General features: G+C 44.3%; 1 protein-coding gene and 1 long non-coding RNA gene across 4 annotated transcripts in view; one reads left to right on the top strand and one right to left on the bottom strand.

The window, feature by feature from the left end:
* Window positions 1–355: 355 nt before the first annotated feature.
* LOC118220870 (potassium voltage-gated channel subfamily H member 6-like) overlaps window positions 356–23,588 on the bottom strand; it is a 55,147-nt gene continuing 31,914 nt past the window's right edge. For 2 of the 3 annotated variants that reach the window (XM_035405245.1, XM_035405247.1), the window contains exons 7-16: window positions 15,016–15,441; window positions 11,653–12,052; window positions 10,106–10,305; window positions 6,676–6,928; window positions 5,112–5,305; window positions 4,717–4,816; window positions 3,581–3,880; window positions 2,999–3,179; window positions 2,545–2,746; window positions 356–2,030 (exon numbers count right to left, since the gene is read on the bottom strand). In XM_035405245.1, coding sequence (XP_035261136.1) covers window positions 1,749–2,030; window positions 2,545–2,746; window positions 2,999–3,179; window positions 3,581–3,880; window positions 4,717–4,816; window positions 5,112–5,305; window positions 6,676–6,928; window positions 10,106–10,305; window positions 11,653–12,052; window positions 15,016–15,441 — 2,538 coding nt within the window. In that variant the 3' untranslated portion in view covers window positions 356–1,748. The remainder of the gene's footprint in view (window positions 2,031–2,544; window positions 2,747–2,998; window positions 3,180–3,580; window positions 3,881–4,716; window positions 4,817–5,111; window positions 5,306–6,675; window positions 6,929–10,105; window positions 10,306–11,652; window positions 12,053–15,015; window positions 15,442–23,588) is intronic. The other variant, XM_035405246.1, reaches the window with a different exon arrangement.
* Window positions 18,524–19,214, top strand: LOC118220873. The gene is made up of 2 exons (XR_004764024.1): window positions 18,524–18,607; window positions 19,148–19,214. It is a non-coding gene; the product is annotated as an uncharacterized LOC118220873 (long non-coding RNA).

Genomic DNA, 23,588 nt, shown 5'->3' with positions numbered 1-23,588 from the left:
AACAGACACACAGGGTGATTTGAATGTTATGTGACTGGTTATGTAACCACCTGCTGAACCTGTTAATTGGAATTCCCATAAGATGCAGAGCTTCTACAGAGCTTCTACAAGTTTCTACAGACATGAACACAAGTCACTTCAGCAAACTGGGACTGAGTACAAGTCAGTTAAATATAGCTAAAGCTTTCACTCAGAAGACCTTCATCAATGCCAGCTTGGTCAGTTAATTACCTACATTCGTACATACTTATCTTTGCTGAACCTGGAATAAATGTACTGTTGGATGGATGGATGATCTGTTTACTCACTGCATTCCTACAGAAAAGCCCTTTTAAAAATATTTAAGAGACTGAAAACAGAATTGAAACACTTTAATTGAAATGCTTATCGGTCACTTCAATCTAAAAAAATAATTCTTCATGCTTTACGAAACCTTTTAAAATTTCAAAACAATGAAGGGTTCATGTCTTGTTACATTCACCTGCCTATGCAAACACATCAATAAAGGAGTCGCGTTGGAAACAAGCAGTCCTAAATGTCCTAAAAACACCACGTTGCTTCTCTAAGATTTACAGCAGTGGAAACGCCAGACGCTCAAGTATGCTACATGTGCTTGTGTGTCCAGACCACACCCGTCACCCCTCATTACGTTAAGGTTGCAGAAAGACAAAATAAATTACAATACAAAATTGCGCCAACAATTTCATTTGGCAGAGGTTAGACAACTGTTCTTTGAAATCTGACGAAAATCGCTGCTTGATTATAGAGTACCGGTAGGGTTGTAGTCTAACTGAATCTGTACCTGTGGGTATGCCTGTACCCGGGTGCAAATTAAACTCTTATGGTATGCTCATGCAACCAGTCCCAAGCTTTCATTGTCTTGTTGGTGGACATAAAATGCATGAAAAGTGCAGATTTAGGCATCTACTTTAAAATGATCATAATAGAGTTTTTAAAAAAACATAGATATGGTACCTAACTGGAAAATGTCTACAGCTGAGCATCTGGGGGCATCTGTTAGTTACTGCTTGTGCGTAGACTCATCCTGTCCTCTGACAAGCTCACATCCATTATTGGTGCTTGGGGCGGGGGGGGGGGGGGGGGGCGGGGGGGGAGTTGTGTGACCCTTTTCACATGTTGCGCCTATATATGTCTCCTCACAGCCCCCTTAAACTGTGCACTGTCCACCCACATATTCAGACCTGATCTATGCCCCATCACAGCTGAGACTGTACGGTGTATGGCCACAGACTAACAGTCCACTGACGGTATCATTAAAATCTGTGTGCCCTGGCAAATGTGTGTCGTTACTTTTCAGACACGATTCAAATCTCCTCAGAGAAGGTGCGTAGTCACAAAAACACAACATATGCAAAGGTGTACAGAGCCAGCTATGTTTCAAAGCCACGGGGGCGATGGGAGTTTGGTTGTGCTTATATTTTCCTGTCCAGTAGGCAACAGAGACAGGGCATGGCTTGTGTACGGCTAAGAGAAAGTTCCTAATACTTCCATACGTCGTTCTGCACTGGCTTCAGGAGAAGCTGGAGGTGCTCTTGTGTTCTCCAGGTAGATAAGCCGCTGTTCTCCCACAGGCCATGGGGTGCGTGCTGGAAAGGAGAGAGAGGAGGGCGGCCGAGACGCAGAGGTGGTCGATGGGTACCCGGTGGCCAGCTGCGTGGCCGTGCTCCTGTCCTAATATGTGTGCGTGGCTTAGTGCCACTGGACAGAGCTGAGTGAGGTGGGGGGCTCTAGCTGCCAGGCAGAACTGGGTCTGAGATGTGTCTCTGTATGTCAGCAGGCCCCGCGGGGGTCTCCAGGTTCTCGGGGAGCGAGGGGGAGCGCAGGCCGCCGCTCAGTCCGCCCGCGCCCGCGGAGACGAGGACCGGGGACGGCCTCAGGCAGGGCGTGGCCGCGCGCGTCTCAGGCGAAAGGGGCGTGACCTGGTCAGGGGGCATGGCCAGGCGGACGCCGCTGAACACGGAGCGCCTGGAGTCCGTGTTGAGCCTGTCGGGATCGGGAGCTTCCACGCTCTGCCAGGTCAAAAGGCAGAGGGGGAGGAAGAGTAAGCACTTTGGACAGTCTCTAACACAAACACGACTACAACAGGCTCCTCTGTGTCTGCGCATTCTTTACACAAACTGTCAAATACAACAACAGTGCTTTTGTCATCCCTGACAGGCCTTAATCCTTTAAAGTGTAACATCACAGATATGTCATTAGAATGCTCTTAACCTAACATGCTGATGTAACACTCACTACTGGTATTTGAAAGCAACGGAGTTCTAGAACACTGACTTAGAATTTTGAAGAAAAAAAAAAACATTCCAAAAAGCCTCTTCAAAGGCATGCCTATCCACTTCTTACAGTGTATGCCATATAGAAGATTAGAAACACTGACATAAGGATTTTCAATTATTCAAATGGAAATTAACAACAGGGGGTTAACTGAGGTCCTTATCTTTGCTGTCCTCCTCAGTGCCAGCTGAGGCTGCGCTGTATCTCCCCCCCTGTTTCCCCTGCTCATTCCCGCTGGGGGGGGCGTACCTGCGGGGGCGAGGGCCGGCTGTGCGTCCGCGCCGGCGTGACGGGGGCCTGTGTGCCGGGGCTGCGCGGGCGGGGCGGGTGCGTGGGGCGCGGGCGGCGGGAGCCGGGCGACACGGCGCAGTACGCGGGGGGCACCGGGGCCGCCTGCCTCTGCAGCAGCTGCAGGATCATGTTGATGTCGGCCGTCATCCTGGTCTCCAGCCTGGGGAGGGGGGAGACTGCAGCTGGGCCACACTCCTCCATTTACCTCTCTCCTTTCATTCTTACTGGAAAGGCTTTGCTGTTTTTTTGTCTAAACTGGATATTTACTCTTTTCTCTACTCCATCTTGTCTACCATCTTGTCTACTTTTCTCTACTCCATCTTGTCTACTCCGTTACTCCACCTCCCTCTCAGTCACACCTCTCCCACAGTCTTCGGCAGAACTGTCCGTTACCCTGACCGCACCCCCTTACCTGTTGAGCTGGGACTGGAGCAGCTCGAGGCGGGACTCCAGCTCGCTGGGCCGGTCCTCTGCGCAGGGGGGCGGGTGATAGGTGGCCCTGACGGAGGAGGAGCGGCGCGTGCTCTCTGAGAACTGACTGGACCGGCGGTCGGGACAGAACCTGTACAGACTCGGCATGTTCAGAGCGGCCACTGTAGAGGGAGGGGGAGAGGAAGTGTAACTGAAACTCAGAAGAGGTATCAACTGCAACACACACACACACACACACGTACGCACACACACACACACACACACGTACACACATGCGCACACCAGACCTGGGTCAAATACGTATTTGTTTTGGATTCAAATACTTTTCTACGCTTTACTGATCTTGTCTGATGTATTGGAACCAATGAAATACTCTCAAAAAGTGCAAACCCTGCCTTCTGGTCATATTGGCAGGCTCAATTACACCAGGCAAGGTCAACAGAGCACAGAAAAGTATTTGAATCCAAAACAAATACGTATTTTGACCCAGGTCTGATGCACACACACACACACACGCACACACACGTACGCACACACACATACCACACATACACGTACGCACCTCTCTCACCAGTACCTGTATAGGTGCCATTTCGTTCCATGGGGCCCCCCGTGCCTGCTGTGGCACTGCTAGGGGGCAGCAGGCTGACCACAGTGGGGGGGTAGTCACAGCTGTCACCTCCAGGCGGGTACAGCTCAGCGGGGCTGTGGGCCAGGGGCTTCATTTCTTCCTGGCTGGACTGAGAGCAGGAACTGCCAGTGCTGCAGAGCTCATCCCACTGTGGACCAAGTGATGCCCCCTGGTGGTTTGCCATGGTAGGGCAAGGCTGGTTGGAGTAGGGTTCTTCCCGATCCATCCCATCTACAGTACATGAGCAGGATCATCATTGAGAACCGCACAATACGTATTTGCTTTAGTACAGTGCAAAGCCTGGTATTTTCATTTGGCATGAATTTGTAGCACTTTAACATAATTGCAAGAACCAGGTATGATTCATTTTGGATTTTGGAAGTGTGTGGGAAGTTCATAATTAATCATAGTTCAGGTACAATATGTTCTACATGATCAGACATGGAAAGTAATAGGTATTATAATGATCTTTTTAATTATAATATTGTTCTTGTGTTCTACACTATGGTAGAGTGTATATAATAACTGTCAGTGTGGATAATGATTGGTAGAGTGTGGGTAATAATGGGTAGAGTGTGGGTAGTAATTGGTAGAGTGTGGGTAGTAATTGGTAGAGTGTGGGTAATAATTGGTAGAGTGTGGGTAGTAATTGGTAGAGTGTGGATAATAATTGGTAGAGTGTGGATAATAATTGGTAGAGTGTGGGTAATAATTAGTAGAGTGTGGGTAATAATTGGTAGAGTGTAAGTAATAATTGGCAGAGTGTAGATAATAATTGGTAGAGTGTGGGTAATAATTGGTAGAGTGTGGGTAATAATTGGTAGAGTGTAGATAATAATTGGTAGAGTGTGGGTAATAATTAGTAGAGTGTGGGTGATAATGGGTAGAGTGTGGATAATGATTGGTAGAGTGTGGATAATAATTGGTAGAGTGTGGGTAATAATTGGTAGAGTGTAGATAATAATTGGTAGAGTGGGGGTAATAATCGGTAGAGTGTAGATAATAATCGGTAGAGTGTGGGTTATAACTGTCTTATAGACTGGGATGTGTTTGCCCACATCACTCACCGGGCCGGTTGCGGCGGTGCAGGGAGTTTCTCTTTCTCCTTGGCCGCCGGTAACCACATTCAGAGTCTTCACTGGGCACCGACTGGAAGATTCCATCTACCTGGTACACATCAGCCTCAGTAACTCAACAGCCTGAGATAGCCATACAGACTCACAACCGTAGTTCAAAGTGTGCACGATCATGTATAATGGGAGCAATGTTTGAATGTGTGGGCTTCATGTGTTTTTGCCTGTAGCAATACAAAGTCTAGCAATACAAAGAGGAATCATTTGCTCTTGTTTGTCATGACTGGATGTGTGCATGTGTGTGTGTGTGTGTGTGCATGAGGTTGTATGATTACACTAAGTACAGAGCACTATGAATGAATGGTCATCTCCAGGACAGTGGCACTCACATCTCGCAGGTTGAAAGTGATCTCCAGGTTGATCCAGAAGTTATCAGAGAAGTCTGGGTACATATCCAGCACCTCCAGCAGGTCATCCCTGTGGATCTTGTGGAGATCACAGTAGGTCAGCGCCCGCACGTCTGCATTGGACTTGCCGGGTCGCGCGTACAGACTGAGGGGCTCCCCGAAGATATCATTCTTACCTACAGGGGGGTGCGGGAGGAGGAGGGACAGGGTCAAAGCACAGGTAGCCAGGGGAATTATGTGAAAAAAGCTGATAAAAAGGCAGATGAAAGCATGAAAAAGGGTACCGATGTCCCTTGGGTGATTCAAAGATATTCCAGATGTTCCCAAAAAAAAAAAAAAAAAAAAATGTAAACAAGTAAGGAAGTAAGTAAGTTAAGTAAGAACAAACTCAAAATGGCTGCCTATTTGGTTGCCGATTGAATTAAAAGGCATGTAAATGACCTCATAAAATCAAGAAATTTGCCACACATGTCCCTTGGGTCATGTACCTCAATAGTGGGCTTGATATCTCATAATCGAAAGAGGTTAACAATAAGTGACCTATAGTCCATCACTTGGGTATGTTATTTTTTAAGCATTATTATCTTTTGGTGATATGTTAGTGCTTTTCAGCCCGCCATTTTCATTTTCACTTCCACTTCAAAAAAGCTTTTCATGGGTATGAAATTTTGGGAACCCCTTCCGAGATGGTTCTGTACATCCCAAATAGTGTCCATACCAAATGAGCTTTTTGCAGGATGGGTACATCTTCAGTTCATATTTTGAAATAATTCATTGCAGTTACAGTTTAAATGTAAATTCATTACGGTCAAGTTCCTGGGGCTTAGTCGAGGGTGTAACCCCCCCCCCCCTTTTCAGATTACACCAAACTATCTTCCATTTCACGTTTTCAGTCGATGAAGCTTGCGCAATTCAATCAATCTCTCAACTGCTGTAATAGGTCACCTGAAGATGAGGTAAAGGTAACGTTAGCTAGTTTTATTTTATTTATTTTACATAAACGTAATGGTTATATGACTATATTATGTTATTTTATATATTATGTTGATTTATAAGTAGATTATGACTAGTTTACCTAATTGATATTCAAAGACCATATTTAATCTGGCTACTTTTTTCTACTTAAACATTAGCTAGCATCGGCTGACGGTTATTTTTTAGCTATCATAGCGATTTATATATGAATCTACTTCTAAATGTTTTTTTTTTTTTCAAAAGCAGTAGACTGCTTCAAAGAACAGGGGTGGGTAAGAAAAGCCATATCTGTTTCTGGATTTTATACCAATGTCTGCTTTTAATGATTTAGCGAGTCCATCGAAATTACATACGTGATCTGACATTTTATTGTTAAACACGTGAATCCCACAGCAAAGGAGTGAGTCATGGTTATTGGTGGAAGCAAAACCTGCCTGTACACCAGTCCTCCAGGCATGGATTAGCCTAACCTGCGTTTTAATGTGCTTTACTCTGCACCTCTGACCTGCTGAGCACTGCTAAAGAGCCCTGGAGACAAGAGCAGAGAGAAATACACGAGGGGGATGTTCACCCAATATGGCCACCACCACATCCTCGCGCAGGATCTCGATGGAGCCACGCGAGATGAAGTAGAGCGCGGTGAGCACGTCGCCGTAGTGCACCAGGGTGTCGCCGGGCGGGGCGTGGGTGGTCTTGAAGCGCATGGCCAGGGCGCGCAGGCAGCCCTTGCTGGCCCCGTGGAACGCCTTGCAGTTCTGCAGCAGGCTGCGGTTCAGGTGCAGGCAGATGTCTGCTTGCAAGCACTCTGGGAATCCCTTCAACACCTACGGAGAGACAGAGAGAAAAAGAAAGATGGAGAGACGGAGGACAGAGTTGAGAGAGGGATCAAAGATCAAGGAATCAATTTCAAGGCTAAAGGGAGAAAATGGGAAGAAAAGAGAAGACAGAAAGCAAGCAAACTGACAATGAGCTGGCTCATAAGTAATATTAATTACATGTGCATTAATCAATGTGTGCTAAGAGCATTGGTTTTCAAAGTTGGTCCTGGGGGACCCCTGTGTATGCTGGTTTTCCTTCCAACTACAATTGTAATCCCACAATTTTCGTAAAATCACAATTTTTCTTAATTAGACACTTCATAATTTGAGGGATTATTTATCCTTTTAAGCCACATTATGTCAGAAATAGCTATGTATGCGTCACACGCCAGCATGACACCCCTGGGAGGGAGATGCGGCAGTTCTGGGAAACACCGTTGGTTGCCGCATGAAGAGAGAGAGAGAGAGCGCACCCACACAAACACGAAATAAAATAAATGAACATCTTCACCCTTCCACCTCACGGGTTCCGGGAAAGAAAACATTAAACTAAAACAACAAACTGAAATAAGAGATAAAACAAAGTAAAACCGAGCAACCACTTTTCAAGTCACATACACATTGTGCTTATTGTGCTATATTGGAAACAATTACATAAAGAGGAACATAATTTTTTAACTGATCAAATTAAAGACAGTTGACACAACAGACCTCTATTTAGTGAAAGTGTGGACACCTGGCCACTAAATCTAACCATTAGGTAGATAATAAAAAATTCAAAGATAAAGCAAACGATTATAAGCTGAATCTGCATTGTGTTAATAAGTTTAAGGAAAAAAATTACGAAAGAACATAAGCATGTGTTCAGCAACCTTAACTGAGCAAGAGATTGACTGTAATAAAAACCAACATTCGCAAAGGTCCCCAGGACTACGTTTGAGGTCCACTGACTAAGAGCATATTATAATGGTAAATACATTGAAGTATAAAAGCCTGTGTGTCAGCCAGGCTGTGAAGAGCTATGAGGCTCCACACACACAGATACATGTCAGCAAGTTCTGGTCATGGTGACATGTAGCACTCCCTCTTGAGTGAGTGATCTGGCACAGGGACAGCAGCAGCAGCAGCACCCAGGAGCGGCACAGCTAGCAGCTAAATATCCGCGCGCCAAGCCACCGCTCCACTGGATTTGCCCCCCGGGCCAATGCTATCGGAAGTCACGGCCCAGCGCCCAATTACGCCAACGTATGGAGAGTGCAGGAGATGCACTGGGCTGTGATGGGCTCCGCTTACATGGAATTGACAGACCAGCCCCGCACTTCCAAACGCCCTCTTCCATTAGCCTGTGCGCTAGTGATGGGTCCGAGAGGAAGCGTGACTGTAAGGACGACTGCCTGCATCCATCCCTTACGTCAGACACCCAGGGGTCACACCTCTAAAGGTGGGGGGACGGGGGGAGTTCCAAGCACAGCTCATCGTGTGAAAAAGAACACCTGTAGTCCATGCACTGGTTCTAAAATTCTGGAAGTGGAGAGTAACCTTTTTCTCAAGGGTGTTCTTGCTTCTGCCCTGAAGCCAATCACATGCAGGCATCAAACATTACATCAATGGTGTTGTGGGAGGGTGATTATGTTGTCCTTTATACCAATTAAAACAATTACCGAAGTCATGTGTTTGGCCTGTGGATATATGGATACTGAACAGCTGATGATATAGATCATGTGAACCTAACACCAATTTACACTGTATAGCATGTTATATACATTTTATGCATGATTGTACTTAATCATGAAGCACGTGCCATACATGGAAGTCTGTCACTTATGTTTGTAACAACTGTTTTTTTTAGCCTTTAACTTATAGGCCATGTTCAGGAGACAGTATGTAAATGTATGTTGTATTATACTGGCATCTCTATGTGTGGAAAAGTCCTTTTAGGATTTTCAGGCCTAGGCTAAAAAAGATGAAGCTATTAGAGATGACAGTCTTCTGTGAACCAGATACATTTGTCTGTGATGCAGACTACACAGACATTCACCGAATAGAGAAGAGACGCACACCCTGGAGCTTTCCATGACATCACAGTATGAAGTAAAGAACCACAATGTTCCTGGGAACATTCAGGATCAACTCAGGATGTAGTGTGAGTCCAGACACAGAGCAGTATACATGTATGTGCCTCTGTGTGTGTGTGCTTGTGTGTGTGTGTGGCAGGGGTGGGGGGAAAGGGGTCAGTGAGGTTCAGGAACAGTGTCGCTGAGGTTAATGGTCAGAGAGGCCAGAGAGGGTTAGTCGATGATGGCACATGGCCGCCAGTCACAACACGACTTCTGTTGTAGGAGGGATGGCGAGTGTTCAGAGAGCCTGCTCTGAATAGACCCCGGCAGTCAATCCCTGTTCCATTTAAATCAGGAAGGGTCTGATGGCAGGCACTCTTTGAATTCATGTCACCTGCCATCCACTTTCACTATAGTCCCTTTCATTTTCCTCCTCGATTTGGCCCTTCATTGAATTGTATGAAAAAGATTGTAAAACTGTATTGGTTATCCCATTTGAAATGTTAAAGATTAACCATTTAATCAATAATACTAATAACAAACCTGAACCCAGTTCTAATAATGATTCTCACTGTGTGCAACTGCATCGACATGGTGAATACAATTACTTTAGCGTATTAGGCATAGTTTGAATGTTGAAAGAAAAACATTTTGCTGATTTTACCACCATTTTCTTATTGTTCCTTAGGCCAAACACAGAGCAATTTCCATGAGTGCTAAGAAGTTTTGTACAGTATGTGTGCCTAATTCTATTTACATCCCCTCCCTTAACACAGAACATATTCAGCTGCTTTCTTACGCATTTCTACCTGGCAGTGAGGTAGTGTTCCTGTGGGTGTATCACAGTGTTCACGTGGATATCGTAGGTCTAAGTGAGTGTGTTTGTGTGCTGGGGCTCACAGAGTTCATGTTGATATTGTAGGTATAAGTAAGCGTGTTTCTGTGTGCTGGTACTCAGTGTTCATGTTGATATCGCATGTCTAAGTGTGTCTGTGTGTGCTGGGACTCACAGTGTTCATGTTGATATCGTAGATCAAAGTGAGCATGTTTGTGTGATCTGGTACTCACAGCTTTCATGTGGATATCGTATGTCTAAGTGAGGATGTTCCTATGTGCTGGGACTCACAGCGTTCATGTCGATGCCGTTGGTGTAGGACCAGGCGTGCTGGAAGTACTCCTCCAGGCGCTGGCGCAGGCCCCCGGGGATCTGGTGGAAGCGGATGAACTCTTTGACCCGCAGCATCTGGGTGTGGTAGCGCGCCGTGCCCGAGTACAGCCGCTGGATGATGGCCGACACGTTCCCGAAGATGCTGGCGTACATCAGCGCTGAGAGAGGGGCCAGATGGGAGCAGGAGCTATTAAATCCCATACAACTCCACACAAGCAGAGCACTCACAACACTGGGTGAACAAGCAAACTTAGACATACACACCACATCCATATGAATGTGCTCCCCAATGAAGTTTTCCCATGCAACTTTGCATATGGTTTAAGGCTGTCAAAAGTGCCATGAAATTGAGTTTGAATATTAGCTTTTGTAATTAGTTAGAGTTCGAATATATTCGAATATCATTTGCCTATAATTCACAAAAATAAGCTGCTTATTGTCGGGCGCAATATGCACGTGACGCTCCCTCTAAACTGGCCTACGCCTTATTTTCCACGAGCGGGCAGTAGAATAGAGGACATCGGTGAACTTTCACACTAAGTTACTACATCTGGGCCTCATTTACAAAACGTATTTTAGATCAACTGTGTGAGGCGTGCGTAGAAAATCACGTCAAAGTAGTGATTTAAAAAATTTCAACATGACTCGATTTTACCGCGGAAACGGTCATCGCTCTACGTCAGGTCTTCACTTGACGTATGCACGCAAGTTCATTTTATAAATGAGCCCCCTGCAGTTTCTATAGCCGAATGCGCAAATGAATAAAGCACTTTCGCGTGGATGTAATTTGTCACACATCGGCATTTATTAATCATCGGGAAATGATTGTTTATAGGAAAGCCGTTTATTTCTTAACACAAAAACTATTCAAACGGCTAATACCTGTAGCCTAAAACAACATAAATTACTTACTCCGTTTAGTTTGTTTAACTTCTTTCATCATCCAATTTTATCAAAATCTCCAGAAAAGAAAGGAAACATAGCCTGCCATGGAAACATTATTTAGCCTAAATTGTTAGCTGACCAGATCTGTTGAACGAAGTGAAAAAAGAGACTGGCTCGCGAGGCTAGCTGACCAGTAACGTTAGAGCTGAAAGTATCACCGGAGGTTATTGGCAAGGAAAACCAGACGATCCACTTGCCCTGGGTCCAGGGCATATCGTTTTTTGTTGACAGAGGAAGTAATGTTAGCACAGGAAATGAACTTTGCGTGCATGAACATGATTCGCTGCATGAAATTAAAGCCTGCATGTTAACTTTGCATGCATGAACATGATTCGCCGCATGAAATTAAAGCCTGCATGTTAATTACAATACGCGGGATCCAAAACGAATATTCGAAAGCTCAAATTTAGGTTCGAACTTTAAAAAAAAGAAAGATTTTCGATTAGTTTTCGAACTTCGAATATTTGTTGACAGCCCTAATATGGTTCAATAAATACATGTAACTTGGTAGATGTTGGCGGTTGTGGAGGGGCTTGTGTTGGCCCTGGAGAAAGACTCACAGCCAATGAGCATGACGCAGATGGAGAAGATCTTCTCGGAGTTGGTGTTGGGCGAGACGTTGCCGAAGCCCACGCTGGTCAGGCTGCTGAAGGTGAAGTAGAGCGCCGTCACGTACTTGTCCTTGATGGAGGGGCCGGAGCTGGAGTCGCTGTCGTTGTAGCGCTTGCCGATCTGGTCGGCCAGGTTGTCCAGCCAGCCGATCTTCATGTAAGGCCTCTCCACATTGCCGATGGCGTACCAGATGCAGGCCAGCCAGTGAGCGATCAGGGCGAAGGTGCACATGAGCAGGAAGAGCACCGCCGCCCCATATTCTGAGTACCGGTCAAGCTTCCGCGCCACGCGCACCAATCGCAGCAGCCGGGCCGTTTTCAGCAGGCCAATCAGTGTGGTCGTCTGAGGCTGGGAGGTGGGGAAAAACAAAGGGGACTGAATAACTATAAATCCTTACAGGCTGTTTTACATTACAGCACATAAGCAAAATGATGGAAGCATAAAGACTGCATCCTTATGTTTCAGACGGCATTTAGGCTAACCTCCCCCCCCCCCCACCCCGGCCTTTTAAGACCCACTGCAGAGAACATTGTGTTTTAGCCCAAAGGCGATATTCATCACTATAAAGATTTTTGAGGACATCTGAATAAAAAGTCACTTTGCATAAGAGAATGCCCCGCTAGGCAGTCTGTAATTGGAATCACCTACAGAAGTGACATGACAACTCACCATCCTTACACGGGATTGCAATCTGTTCTTGATGCCTTTGAGAAAATGTGTCACCTGGGTGCTATAGCAATAATTAACTACAAATCTTTATTAACTCTTGAAAGAATGTCTTTGATAGTTACTAAGTCATCTGGAAAATGTTCTGGATCATTTGTCCTTCCCAGTGTAACCTGTTCTTTGCTGTCATTTCCTGAGTGCATCTGAGTGCATTGCCAGTAGTAGAATGAACAGACGTACACTGCTGCAAGTAAACGCTGTCTTCTCCCATTGAGATTAATCTTCCACCTCAAAATTGCACTCAACTGCAGAGCTTGTAAAGCTGTAATTTTCCATTTTTCCTATCAGCAATGCGAAGCGTCACCTCGTTCTGAATCATTTTATGCTTGCATGCACTGATAATAGCTTATTTCAAAATAAAACGCATGACAGCAGACTGCCTCTGCCTCAAAATATAATTTGATTAAATTAATACACAGGAATTCATTATATTGTTTTGACCAAAAATCCTTTTACTCAAAATATGTAATAACAGAGCAGTGTAAAATGAGTTCATCTGGGAACTTCAGGTTTATGTATGACTCCCTTCATGCAGACAGGGGCTCGATTCCCTGCCATGCCACTTTCTGCACTGTGATCCCATCTCTCTCTGCTTTCTTCCATCTGAACAAATTGAAAAAAATACACAAGGATTGGTGGGTGGTTCTAATGCATGGATGGGCTCCATGGTACAGTCTGGATTCCAGACTGTGCCAGTGCTGACTGTGGCCAGCAGCCCAGCATGAGCTCCTCCCATGAAGATCTTTGAATGTTCGTAAGGTATACATGATGCGATAGCAAGCCAGTGTAGCAGACTTTCTTGTGAGCAATTTCTTGGTGTGCAAGAAGCCTTTTAGCTGAGTTTGGGACATACCGGAGAGTTTTGGATGGGAGGCAGGTGAAAACTGCCCTGCGTTAATCTAAGCAGATATGAATGCATGTATAAGAGTTCTGGCATCAGTGAGGTTGAGGGATAGATAGATGGAAAATTTCTACTGAGAGCAATTTCTGCTGAATTTCTTATTACAGCCCTGAGATTACCATTTCTTCTCAGTAAAGGCAGAGCCTCCTTTAATCTTAAGGGGACAGCTGAACTCAGAACTGTCAGAAAAAAAGCTAGCAGACACTCTCCAGACAGAGACCAGATACCCTGCTAGGTCCAAGCCTCCCTGGAGCGGGACTCAGACAACACAGCCAGACTGCATCCCACACAAGCTGTCCCGACGCATCCCATAAATAACACTCCGCTCCATGAGGATTACTTCAGACAATGTCAAGTCCCATACAGTCTTCTTACCCAGCTCCGACTGCTGAAATGACACAGCGACATCAACACCGTGTTCCCTGGATTCCACCCGCAACTTGCTAATCGACCGATTGCCATGGGTATTATGCAGCTCAGTGAGTGACAGCCAGGAAAATCATCGTCAGGACAACCTGTGTGCAGGAGACGACCATTGCGGCCGAACCGAATACAACCAGATGGGGGCCACATTTAGGTTATCAGTTTAGCTTTTAGATCATTTTGACGGGTGACCTCTTGTGACTTTGCCACCCACGGCTGTTACCCGTTCCGTGGGGCCCGTGTGACCTTTGGAAGAGATGATCTCCAGCTAATTTTGTCTGCCATTAGAAGTGAGTTTGGGACCTTTCTGCCAGAAAAGCTGATCTCACAGGCTGTCACTTTGAGGGGTACTCAGTGGGCGGCAGGGCTCTGTAGTCACCGCTGCCATTGCTGCTGCATCACTAGCTCCAGCATGTGTCCGTTCTGCCCTTTTATCCGGAGACTGGCTTTGACTATGGCCTAAGTGAGAGGTCTGGGCAGGGACTGGGATTCAACAAGCCAGCTGCTACCCTGCCTCCATTCACCTCCTGGCTTACCAAACAAATTGTGTTCTCTGAGGGAATTCCATCATGTTGCTTTTGCCTTTAACATATGTTCTTGCTCATGACCAGCACCCTTTTTTTCTAAATTTAAGCTGCAACATAGATGCCCTTATTTATTGATATATTTATTTATTTAAAGGAGAGAAGAGAGGTCCATTCTCCTTCCATATTTTTGCTTTACTCAGGGAGAAAGCAGAGCGGGTAACACACAGAGTGAATGCCAGCCCAGAATGCACCACGATAGGGACCAAAACCCGGACCGTGCTGGTGGGGCTCAATAGTCGCTGCCCCACAGACTGTGCCACATGTCTGGTCTTGGATACATATTTCAACGTAACAAAATGCCAAGTTACGCACAAATAAAAAGCATTATCAATAAGTCATTAATTCAAATTGGCAAAATCTAGGCCTGCCATTAAAAGTATTCATGTCAAAATTAGGCCAAGTTACAAGAAACAACATTGGCTATCTCACCTCACATAAATTAAACAAGCTGTATTCCAAAGCAATGCTACCCAAATTTTCCTAAATAGTTTTAAGTAAATCTAAAGATTTTTCCTCTTCTTCAGTTAACCATAAGATTTATCAATGCCACATGCACATACTACCTCACAGACCCCATACTTAGTTACATAAATTCTCTCAAATGGCACATTTGATGCAATAAGTCAATGTCCACTATAATAGCACGTTGCAGATCAGATACGGACTCTCCCTACCTCATCCGAGCCTGAGCGGAAGATAAGCAGGTCAAAGGGGATGGCGGCGACGATGTCGATGAGGAACCAGCCCTTGAAGTAGTGCACGGCGATGCGTCCCGGGTGGCTGACCACCTCGTCGTTGTGGTTGACGTAGGTGGTGCGGAAGTTGATGAGGATGTCGACGATGAACATGATGTCGACGATGAGGTCCACCACGTTGAGCGGGTTGCAGGTGTAGCCGCAGGTGCGGCGCCGCTCGTCCTCCTGCTCGTTGAGGAGGAAGGCGGCCGAGTAGGGCGTGAAGACGGCGGTGTACAGAACCAGCAGCAGGATGATCCAGTCCCACACGGCTTTGAACGGGCTGTAGTGCAGGATGGTCCACTTGTGAATCCGCGGCGCCTGCAGCTTGTACTCTGGCAGCACGTCCGCTCCCAGGGACAGCACCTAGGGGGACATCAGAAAAACATCTTTAAAAACCCACCAATGAACCATGTATGCACTGTTCAGATATGGCCCTGTCCTTTGAGGGACTTCCAACCAGAAGGAAATCAACACCATAACCTGACCATGGTGCCCAAAGCTTGGGGTAGAGGGTCTGTCCCACACACTTTTGTTTGTCAAGGCACTAGAATAAATGGTAGCTAGGCAGATTACTTCCCCTGGGCAATATGGGCATTCCACAACTAAATTAACCAATCACAAAAATGACAGGAAATGAGGGCACTGTGCAGCAGGGAAAGTCTCCTGTGGCTTTTGAGAGAATTTCAGGACCGAGAATAATGCAGCGTGGATTTCCAGCACCACAAATGCAAGCCAACATCATCTGCTCCTATGCTGGGCTTCAATTAACACATTGTCCCATGTGGAGCAAAGACTTCTGCAAAAACAGAAGCAGCTGAGCCAGCACAGATATACCCCACAGTGCACTGCCTCAGAGGATAGCAGACCAGGCCTGAAAAATAGAAAACTCTAAGGCAAAATATAGCCAAGTTGGATAGAAAAATCTGAAAGTACATTGCCATGAAAAGGTATTTGAAAAAATGTATTTAAACCTTACTCATGTTGAACCTTACCATCAGAGTGAAGTAGTCACTACAAAGTTTCAACAAGCACAATACGCCACAATCAAAGAATACTACAGAAGAGATGAGGAAAAAAGTTTTTGAAATATATCAGTGTGAAAAGAATTACAAAGCCATGTCTAAAGCTCTGCGACCACAGTGAAACTTGGAACAGTGGTGAATTTTCGCAGGAGTGGTCGACCTGAGAGAATTTCTCCAAGGGCACATCAACAGCTCATGCTTTGCTGCCTCGGGACCTGGACGACTGGCCATTATTGAAGGAATGTACCAGAAAAAAGGAGAATGTCTAGCCATCTGTGTGTGAGCTGAAACTGATATGTAATTCGGTTATGCAGCAAGACAATGATCCAGAACACAAAAGCAATTCCACATCTGAATGGTTGAAAAGAAACAAAATGAAAGTTTTTGATTGGCTGAGCCAAAGTCCTGACTTGAACCCAATTGACATGCTGTGGCAGGATCTGAAACAAGCAGTTCATGCTTGAAAACCTACCAATTTGTTAGGATAAAAGTAGTTCTGAAAAGAACAGTGGGTTAAAATTTCTCTGCAGCATGTGAAAGATGGATATTAAAATATAAGAAGCATTTGGTTGCAGTTATTTCTGCTAAAGGTGGTGCAACCTGTAATTATTATAAGCAATTATTTTTGAACATTTGTGATATGGGTGTTTCATAACTTTTTTCACTAAATAAATGATAATAATTTTTAAAAATCTATTTAATTTCAATTAATTCATTCAAAAAATGTTTTGCGTTTACTCAGGTTCCCTTTGTCTAATATTAGTATAAAGATCTGAAATGATTCAGTGTGGCAAATATGCAATAATAGCGATAATCAGGAAGGGGGGAAATACTTTTTCACGGCACTGTATAATTATTATAATAATACATTGAGGAAAATGCACAGCCAACAGTAGTTAACGTCTGTACACTGTGCCAGGATATTTTACCAAGCACAGACAACTTTTCTGTCAGTAAAAATACTAAAAATACTGGTCAGGTCAAACTGCATACCATTTAAAAGGGGACACAAAACAAATTAGCCTACCTAATGTTTGGCTATTAAAGGAGTAACATGGTGGTTGAACGTGACACTTCCCAGTTGTCTTTAGGCAACAACAAAACAAATGTGCATAATCTTTTTATTATTCAGTCATTTCAATGTACTTTAAAACGTATTTTTCTAAGCCTGAATTTCCCACTATAAAAGTTCACCCGAACCGTCTGGGCATGGTAATGAGAACTGTCAGTTAGCTATGATTGACCATTTTTTACAGTCTCTGTGATTGACAGACCGTGCCCCGTTACCATAGCTACCCACATGATACGCGCTGTTTTTGGGAGACTTCTCACAAGCTAGCTAGCTTAGTAGTATATCAAGTATCGATAGATAGCTAAGGTAAGGACATTGACTTATATCCAATTATAATTTTTGCTATCTAGCTAGCCAAGTTAAGATAAAAGCACAACTATAACGTCCTCATAAAAGCAAACTAGCTAGCTAACGTTATCGATAACATTGCCTTATGAAAGCAAACTACCTAGCTACCTAACGTTAGCTAGCTAGCTAAATGAATATAACCAGAAATAATCTAATAGTCCTTAAAAGGCACTCTAATTTAAGTGAACGTTAGTCAAATATTTGCATTGTCTTGCCTGTAAACCAGAGGCGCAAACTATGGGTCTCGAGTTATCCATGGGTTTACGGGGCGTGGAAAGGGGAGTGGTTACTGTGTTCGTGACGCACCAAGTTGACAACTTTCTCAACCGGTTGAAAATAGGACGATACATTTAAAACGCATATTTCTCCAAAAATACAGAACGGACATATTTAATACTTTACTCATTGTGTTTCTTCAATGCCTCTTGTGCAAATAGCACATAAAACCGAGAAAGTGTGAAAATCACCATGGTACTCCTTTAATTATTTTATCAAAATGTTATCATTTGGACTTTGTGCATATTGAGCATTCTTTTATCAGACATAATTTTATCCATTGCTACATCAATGTGGAACTTGGTGAGAAATATGTAAGTGAATGTTCATATGTTAAGACTATGGCGTGGTAAATGGGTCACACTGCACACACCAAATCTTTTTCATGAGAATAACTTTCTAGTGTTATGAAGAAGTGGAAGAAATAGGAGCATAAAAACAAAACAAAGAAACAGAAAATACTGGTTACTGTGTGAAACCTGAATTCTGGGTTTACACAGGGTTAAACAGTATAGAGGTTGATATTTATAAGGAGTGAGTTTCTGTGGTCATTGTCGTTATTTCTGTGGGAAACCCAAAAAGGTAAAGCACTCTATGCTGAATAGGTATAGGGTAGTACCTGCCTGCCATTCCAATATTATTTTACGGTTGGCTGCCGCTCCTGTTTGGTTTTCTCCTGTTCGGTTCTCTCACAGGTGACTTACAGGTCGAAGTGAGGCCAAAAGGGTGACCTGTTAATTAGAAGCACCCGTCCGTGTTCCAGAAAGTGGCTTGGGTTGCCACCAGGAGAGGCTTCTAGCTCTAGGACCAGGTATTTTCATAGTTAATTGTTGGGCTGACACTTGTTTATGTACCCTGATTGTTTTTGTTTGTTTAAAAAAAACCAAAACGTTTTTTCCATATTTTGTTAATAAATTGTTATCCATTTTTATAAAACATATTATGTGTCTCCACTATGTTGTGGCTGTGACCGACCACCCGTAATAATTACAATACACCTTTATATTTACAATACTATATGAATGAGAAGTCTTCATATTCAGACAAAAAAAGGTAGATAATAAAAGACTTTCAATTCTTTACATTTCTAGCATATATTTTAAATCTCCCTTGCAGTCGCTATGCCAAGGGCCTGAATGAATGTTTATGTCCTGTTTTTACAGGGATATGATGCTTAAGTTAAAAAAACAATTGTTTAGAATCCTGAATGAATACTAAACATCAAAGTGAAAATGGCATATTTTACCACAGAGACGTAGCATTTTTCAAGGATGGCTTACAGTCTGTTTATATTTGCTTAGCGCTCTCTTTTTGCCGTGTGCTGCGTCTGAAGTCTTTTCTGCCCCCGCAGGGAGATGGAACACGATGCCATTAAAGAGATTCCTGCCCCGGACACACAAAAACTGAGAAGAATGACAGAAATAAAACAGCAGAAGACTGAAGGAACAGAGGCACATTAGACGCATGAAGGTATACTTTGAAAAGGAGGGTGTGACTCCTTTAAAAACTACATTTTTCATATCCTTAGAAATACAACAAAAACTTGTTTTCCTTTTTTTTTCTAGGGATGAAATCTGTGCCTGGCTCTAAGAAGGTGTGTATACAGTATGTGTGTGTGTGTGTGTGACACAGACACACAGCTCCATTCTGATGCATGCCATGTAACACCCTGGTCTCCTTGGGGAGGGGTCTGAACAAAAGCGACTCCTGAGACAGGCTGTTCAAGTGAGAAGGTCACGCAGGGTACTTCACAGACAAGAGCGAAGAAGGCCAGCAGGCCCCACAGGAGAGCGCCACTTCACGCGCGGAGCTGTGGCTGGAGCCGCCATTCCCCGCCGCGCGCTCTGTCCTCTCATTCCCCTGTGGAGGCCCCTATGTGCTCAGTGTGTAACCAGCGATTTCTAGCGCCTATTTACAGCTTCCAGCAGGCTTCCCCCATCCACAGCAGGAGCAACCACAAAACTCCCACCAGGTTTCCGTTCTCCTAACGATGTCACAGATCAGTCAGCCTTAATTTGCAGTGGGGTAATTACAGTCCGTGTGTGTGTGTGTGTGTGTGTGTGTGAATACGTGAAGAACTAATGTATGTTAGTCTCAACATTTATCACATTTCAATGTATATTATGGTGATCTCTGGAAAAAATTAAGAGACCACCCCTTATTTTCTGAATAATCGTTATTACACCAAACGTTGATTGTTGAGCCCTTCCTAAGCACAGACATTGCTATCTGTATTTACGGGTATAAACTTGTTTAGTTTGCATTATTCAATGCATAACAACACTGTGTATTTTTTGTATTTTTTCCAGTTGTCCGTTTTTGTAAATAAATCTTCTGAATGACTATATTATTGTTTGGAATTAAAATCTGGTCAATAGTTCATGAAAGAATATCAAAAGTCAGATTTAAAAAAAATAATTAAGTATATGACACAATAGAGGAAAAATAAATGTATTTCTAAAAATAAATACAATGCAAGTGTCACAGTGAGTCCAATTATCTACAAGGCTAAGTATAATTATCCTAGTACATTTTCTTTACAAGAGAAGCATTTTTCCTTTGGAGTGAATTCATACAAGGGATTCATTCTCATTTAGAAAATATTTTACACTGATTCAAAGTTTTTGAGCAAATCTGAGCAAATATGCAATTGTTACTTATGATTCCTACAATTGATTATACAACAAAATATGTACATTTTTACAGAGCTGTCCTTATGTGGGTGGTTTTTTGGACCAAATTTGAATACAATTAAATTAGTCAGTACAATTAAGTTGAACAACTGTTTCCCTTTTAGTATTTGTACTCCAACATCATCTAACACTGTTGTCACCAACATCCCAAATGCTAATCATCTCACACAACTTCACTTCAGTTCAAGAATTAGCTTAATCCAATACCAAAATCAAAGACTCAAGCTAGCCCAAGCAGATATTTCTTTGCAACAAGACCATCTCAACTTTTTTTCTCTCGAGCATAACGCAAATCTTAAACTAAATAACACACGCTTCTTTTACAGCAAACAGTTCAGTCATGAAACACAGCACGCTGTGGGTAGCAGTCTGAAGTTGAGCACTGACCGGAATCATGATTAGAGCCTGCATGTCTGATGTCCGGGAGACGGGAGCAGCCCCCGGCGTGTCCCTCCGTGGCGGAATGGCCCAGGACCCGGGACCCGCGCGCTGCCCTCCCTCTCCCCCTTCTCCGCGGCTCGCCGCCGGCCGCTCGCCCCCTTCCTCTGAGGAGACCGGACCGACACGCACGCGCGCGCTAGAGGACGGCTCTCCCGTTCTGCCGCTCTCTCCCCGTCTCCTCCCCGCGCCTCCTGCCCTTTTTTATACGGCTATCAGCGGCGCACCTGGTGCTCCGTGTGACACTTCCGCTCCGCGAGCGGCCAGGGACGCTAATCACACCAATTTACAGGCAAGTCCAAAAAAAGCCATCGCCGTTTTTTTTCGGGACCCGTTTTCATTCGCAGCCGAGGACAGAAAGAGAGCCTGTAGTTTAGGTTACTGGTCAAAAGCGTCCAAAGTCCATCCGAAAAATCTTGAGCAGAGATGAGCAGCTCCTAAAAGAAACTAAAGAACACCCAGATTCCTAACTGGCACAAACTGTATTATTTTTGGCCATAACACACAGTGGATATTTCCAAGGATTCTCAGCTGGCAGGACTGAAGCAAGATTTTAAGATTTTTGCAATGCAACTTTTTTTCATCTGTGGAAGCTTTTGTTACCACGGTAACCACGTGATGCTGGAGCGGGCCGCTGGAGTTGGACGGGGCGTGACCGAACCCGAAAAATAGCACCGACCGTGTCATCTCACTACAGCCCCACTCTCTGCTCTTCTCCTCCCCCGTCTGTGTCAGACATGTCCTCAGCTGCTGAAAGGAGTCAGTGGAGTGAAGTGAGCAAGTCTTCCGCCTTGTCTGCATCCGTGTCCACCACCCACTGGATTTCATTGCGCTGTCACCGCAGAGTGCTGATTAGCATACGGAGAGTTTCGGAGGTGCAGGGGAGCGTGGACCCGTCCACCGTTCCCGGGCCCTGTGCTTTCCCCACTGGGTCAGCGCTCTTCTCCCTGCTGAAGTCAAAGGCTTCATCCCACCACACCCTCCCATCTCACCCTGGCCATTGCAGTCGTTGTGACCTCTCACTCACCCCGGGTGAGGGGCCTGTGTGAGGGGCCCAACCCCCCAGACTGTTCCAGGGGAAAAAGAGTGGGAGGTCAAACTGAGGTCAGCCAGGACTGACCCCTACTGAGAACACTGATGGTCACAATTTGAAAAATACATTGCAGACCATCTACTGCTGTAACTGTTCATAGCACACAATGGACCAAGTCTAGTTTACTCCCACAATTCACTTGTCAGTGCTTCAGATGGATTACAGGAAGCTGAATTGTGATCTGGGTTTTTCATAATCACACATACTGACCTTTCATACCTGATAGCTTTATAATCACAAATGATGCTTAACAGTATCTGTTGGTCCCCATAAATGTTTTAGTTGCAAACAAGACTTCTTGGGAAGATATTCAAGGCTTATGATGGATTGAGTGCTGTCAATGTGCTTTGTTCCTGCATACAATAATACTAGTAATCTGGATAGCTGATCGCAGAGATCACTTTACTTAAGTGTGAATACTTCATTTTTTCACACTAAAAACTGCCATATTGGACACCTTATCATAATGGCATTTTTGTAACAATATGGATTCAATGTGTTTGCATTCTGTAATTGCTCCTCTACATGCTATTTTCCACTGGTGGTGTGGGTTGCCACAATTTTGATAAATATTCAAACAGGAACTTGCATGTCAAAAGCAAAAGAGCAAGAGCCTAAACTACTGTTGCCAGATCCATCGAAATGGAAAAAGTAAGTGTAGACACGTTAATATTCAAAATAAAAAATCAACAGGCACATTTAAATGCCTAATTGTGGGTGAAATGTAAAGTTTAATGGAGTTTCATTTTTCAAATTCAGAGCCCTTCTCAATAAAAGGTTAGTGGCCAACTGCTTATAGTCAGTAATTTCAAATGAAAAATCATATGCTTTAAAATCTGTCACCATATGTAGAATATTCTAATGCAATGCAACTCACTGTCAACAAGGATCATTATGGGCCCTTTAAACAGTGCTACTACACCAATAATCACAAAAACAAACCCCTCATTTTAATAATGATAATCCACCATTTAACTTTTTTTCATTGGTGTCCCTAAACTACACAACCAAAAGAACTTTGTACTGTCCTTAGGTTTTTTGCCACAATACCTAACCACTGCTCAACACTCAATCCACACGCGATGACTCTGGTTTCATCGGGAAATGGTACATAACCCAGGTCAGCACAGACAAATTCAACAGAGAGCACAATGAATGCAGCAGCCTCTGTGTCTCTTACTCTTACCAAAGCATCATTCCAGGCGTAAAGGTGTGTATGAGCAATGAGTACTCAGTCCTCAGAGAGACTGGGGTGGGGGTGAGAAAGCAGACAGACAAAATACCTACAAGTTTCTGTTTGAAGCTAATGGTGCATCTCAGAGAGAGAGTGGGAGCGAGCTGGCAGAGCGAGAGGAATCATGCTGGCAAACGCCGCCCCCCTCCTCAGCCGCACCCCCCCCCCCCCCCAAATTCTGTCTAGCCCTTCTTGGACACACACATTAAGTATTACAACTCATATATTACATATAGGCACACACCTGTGGACACACAAACACATGAACTACACACAAATATACAAATACTCTATCTCCACAAAACTGAAATTGTGTGTAAACATCCTAATGCAT

This window comes from Anguilla anguilla, chromosome 2 (genome assembly GCF_013347855.1).
Source record: "Anguilla anguilla isolate fAngAng1 chromosome 2, fAngAng1.pri, whole genome shotgun sequence".
Lineage (NCBI taxonomy): Eukaryota > Metazoa > Chordata > Actinopteri > Anguilliformes > Anguillidae > Anguilla > Anguilla anguilla.
The sequence above is the reverse complement of the archived record's forward strand: the minus strand, read 5'-3'. Positions and strand labels throughout refer to the sequence as shown.